The sequence below is a fragment of the Ipomoea nil genome, unplaced genomic scaffold (genome assembly GCF_001879475.1).
Source record: "Ipomoea nil cultivar Tokyo-kokei standard unplaced genomic scaffold, Asagao_1.1 scaffold2957, whole genome shotgun sequence".
NCBI lineage: Eukaryota > Viridiplantae > Streptophyta > Magnoliopsida > Solanales > Convolvulaceae > Ipomoea > Ipomoea nil.
The window spans coordinates 2,166,236-2,170,000 of NW_017619385.1; the positions used below are offsets into that span (position 1 = coordinate 2,166,236).

Below are 3,765 nucleotides of genomic sequence, written 5' to 3' on the forward strand. Positions count from 1 at the left end.
TTTTATAAATAAATTTTAAAAAAATAATTATTCTTAATAGTCTATTTGATCCTTATTCTAAATTTAAAAAAAAAATAAAAATAAATTGGTTTGATGAAAAGATGGTGAAAATTGAAAACGAGTAATGTAGGTAACCGAACTTGTAAAAATGGCGGAGGAAGAAAACTGAGAACGTGTTTTCCTTCTTAATTACGCGCTAAATCCAGCAAGTAAACAGCGGGGTCAGCGGTATTGTCTTGTCCCTTTCTCCATTTTCAAAACCTAAATCTTAAAAAATAGTTTTAAGATCGCAAATAAATAAAACCAAAAAAAAAAAAATTCCCTCCCGTCGGTGCTTCTTCTCCGATTCGTCTTCTTCATGATAATAATCACGCATTTGTCTCCATGAAAGTGTGCCACCATCACAGTAACACTCTACACTGACTCTCGAGAAATTGTAGGGAGAGAGAGAGAGAGAGAGAGAGAGAGAGAGGTTTCGCGCCCAGCTTTCTCTCACATACCCACGCGCTACATGGGCCAAGACGGCGTTTTATCTGCTCAAAAGAGACCCGGAGCGCTGCCCACCACCGCTACAGACGCCATGAATGGAGATGCCAGGATCCGAGCTAACCCCCAGGTCCCTCGCGGCCGCCAGATCTCGCGGACCTTCAACAACATCAAGATCACCATCCTCTGCGGCTTCGTCACCATCCTCGTCCTCCGCGGCACCATCGGCGTCGGCAACCTCGCTTCCTCCGACGCCGAGGTCGAGAACTCGTTCCTCATCGACGAGACCAACCGGATCCTCGACGAGATCCGGTCCGACAAGGACCCGGACGATCCGGAGGGCCAGTCCGGGGATCGGTTCCTCAGCCCCAACGAGACCTTCTCGCTGGGCCCCAAAATCACCGGATGGGACGAACAACGGAAGGTATGGTTCGATAGACACCCCAGATTTCCTAGTTCCGTTAAGGGGAAACCTAGGGTTTTGCTTGTTACCGGGTCGCCACCGACCCCGTGTGAGAATCCGGTTGGGGATCATTACTTGTTGAAGGGTGTGAAGAATAAAATTGACTATTGCAGGATTCATGGGATTGAGATTGTGTATAATTCGGCCAATATGGATAGGGAAATGGACGGCAACTGGGCCAAACTGCCTTTGATAAGGAGGCTAATGCTTTCCCATCCCGAAATCGAGTGGATTTGGTGGATGGACAGTGATGCTTTCTTCACCGATATGGCTTTCGAGATCCCTCTGTCAAAATATGATAGCCATAATCTTGTTATCCATGGATACCAGGATTTGTTGTTCGATCAGAAATCATGGACTGCATTGAGTACGGGTAGTTTTCTCATTAGGAATTGCCAATGGGCACTAGATTTGTTGGATGTTTGGGCTCCAATGGGGCCTAAAGGACCTATTCGTGAGGAATCTGGAAAGACTTTGACGGCGAATTTAAAGGGTAGACCCGAATTTGAAGCTGATGATCAATCTGCACTGATATATTTGCTCATGTCGGAGAAGGATCAGTGGATGGATAAAGTGTTTCTTGAGAACTCGTATTATTTGCATGGATATTGGGCGGGATTGGTGGATAGGTACGAGGAGGTGATGGAGAAGTACCATCCTGGATTTGGTGATGAGAGATGGCCATTTGTTACGCATTTTGTGGGATGCAAGGCGTGTGGGAGCTCTGGGGATTTCCCGGTCGAGAAATGCGTGAAAAGCATGGAAAGAGCTTTCAATTTTGCGGATAATCAAGTTCTTAATTTGTACGGGTTTAAGCACAGGGGCTTGTTGAGCCCTAACATCAAGAGGATCCGGAATGAAACTACTCTTCCACTGCCGAACGTAGATCGATATGATTTTCGACATGCAAAGCATGAGAGCTAAGATTACACCATCTTCAATAGTCTTGAATCTGTAGGTAATGAGAAAAATCCTTTTCTTTATATTTATTTGGTAGATCGAGTTCTATTGCAATTACTGGGTATACAAAATTAGTTTCCTATGTTGACCTTTTTGTCACCTTGGGGAACAGATGACTATACAAGTTCAATTTGCAATTACAGTGATTAGTTTTCTGTAGCTAAAGTGCAACTTCTAGTTTGACTCTATTGTACTACTGCAATCTGTCAATTTCCATTTCGACTTGCAATCTTCTTAATCACATTTTCTTAAATGAACTCTCTACTGTGCAACCCGTACACTGCTTTTTCATGTTGAATCAGATAAATCAATTACTCTATATGCCATGGATCAGGTTGATAGCTTTACTGTACTTGATAGCTTTTTACCAGTTGTTATACCATGGATCAGGGTCGACCTTGTAAGGTGGACTGTGGTCCTAAATTGTGTATTTTTAGTATTGGAATTGTGAACTTCTAGGATATAAATTGTATTTCTAAGTTTTGGGAATTTGTGAATACAAGACACGTCACAAATTGTGAATTTTTAAAAGGTAAATTGTGAACATTTAGTATGTAAATTGTGTATCTTTGGACCCGGGTCCACAGAATAATTTGCCGCTTTTTACATGTTGTGGATCCATTCTTACAATAGTGCACGTGAATTTTTGGAGTGCCCAGTTTGTTCATTTTCCACATGTGGGTTCCGACATCTCTTTTGGCTCACAGTTCATAACATATTTTACATTGCAACCCCACAAAGAGGATGGCAGGATATTTCATATATTGATCACAACATTGCCTTTCTCTTGATAAAATGCTTCTTTTTCTGACTTGTTATTTGGAAAAGCTGCTGTTTTTTTTGTTTTGGATTAGTGAAGACTTGCTTTTTTCTTTTTTCTTTTTCTATCTCATATTAGGGTTCAGAAGTTTGATAAAAATTCTCAACCCAATGGTTTTGTTTTCAGTGTATATGGGCTTCTGTCTTCCACACAATGTGCTGATCATTCATCAATGTTCTTATCTGTCCAAGACGACAACATGAAACATTTGGCATGAGGGCCGACTACTTGTACCTGTTTCTCACGCAAAACAAGTTTGTGTTAGCTTTACATACTTTCACCGGCATTCTCAGGCTCTTGGCTTCAAAGGAAGATGACACGCACAAGTGTAAACTGCATCAACGTTTTCGACTCCAAAGGATGGTTTGATGCCTGTTCCTGTTATAGCTGCCATTAGAATTTGCTAGATTATAAGTACAGTGCTGATGGTTTCAAGTTTGAGGCTATCTGGAGAGGTGTGTTTAGATGTGAGCAGAGCATACATATACAATTTGCAATTTCTTGATCATTCTTTTCCCTAAAACTTCATAGATTCCCTTTCAGGTTTAAGGCTATTCTTGTAGTTTGGATTGTATGGGCAATAAGTTTATTATCTTTTACTTAACTAGTCATTTCCAATTTTTTTTCCCTGTGAGTAGTGTCAATCATCACTCATGACCATAGTTTGTTGACCTTTTCCATTAAGCATTTGTGAGTGTTTTCTGTTGTTTTGTTTTATTGTCAATTTATTGCAATGTTGTAAAAATTGGACTAGGCGCTCCTAGGCTGTGGGAATCTTACTCCTAGGTGCCTTTTTGTTGTCCGGCCAACAAGTTGGCCGATTAGGTGCCCAATTCAGCTAGTTCGGCGTCTAACTTGACTAAGTTGGTGCTCAACTCAACCGAATCGGTACTTAACTGGCTGAAGTTTTTTTTTAAAGGTTTAAGACGAGTATATCTTATTATTATTTTGTACGGCTGCCCGACTAGCGCTTAGCATTTCCAACCTTGCTTTAAACCTAAAGGGAATATGGAGTTCTAGACTAGTAACTCATTGA

The 3,765-nt window shown here is 41.2% G+C and overlaps 1 protein-coding gene across 3 annotated transcripts; it reads left to right on the top strand.

The window, feature by feature from the left end:
- Positions 1-287: 287 nt before the first annotated feature.
- Positions 288-3,407, top strand: LOC109162825 (probable xyloglucan 6-xylosyltransferase 5). Of its 3 annotated transcripts, none has more exons than XM_019311520.1 (2): positions 288-1,907; positions 2,870-3,407. In XM_019311520.1, exon 1 carries the CDS (start codon positions 512-514, stop codon positions 1,871-1,873), a length of 1,362 nt encoding a protein of 453 aa, XP_019167065.1. In that variant the 5' UTR covers positions 288-511; the 3' UTR covers positions 1,874-1,907; positions 2,870-3,407. The 3 variants fall into 3 exon arrangements, with proteins under 3 accessions (XP_019167065.1, XP_019167064.1, XP_019167063.1); XM_019311519.1 differs by having other exon boundaries at positions 288-1,903; positions 2,856-3,407; XM_019311518.1 differs by having other exon boundaries at positions 291-1,907; positions 2,856-3,407.
- The last annotated feature ends 358 nt before the right edge of the window (positions 3,408-3,765 follow it).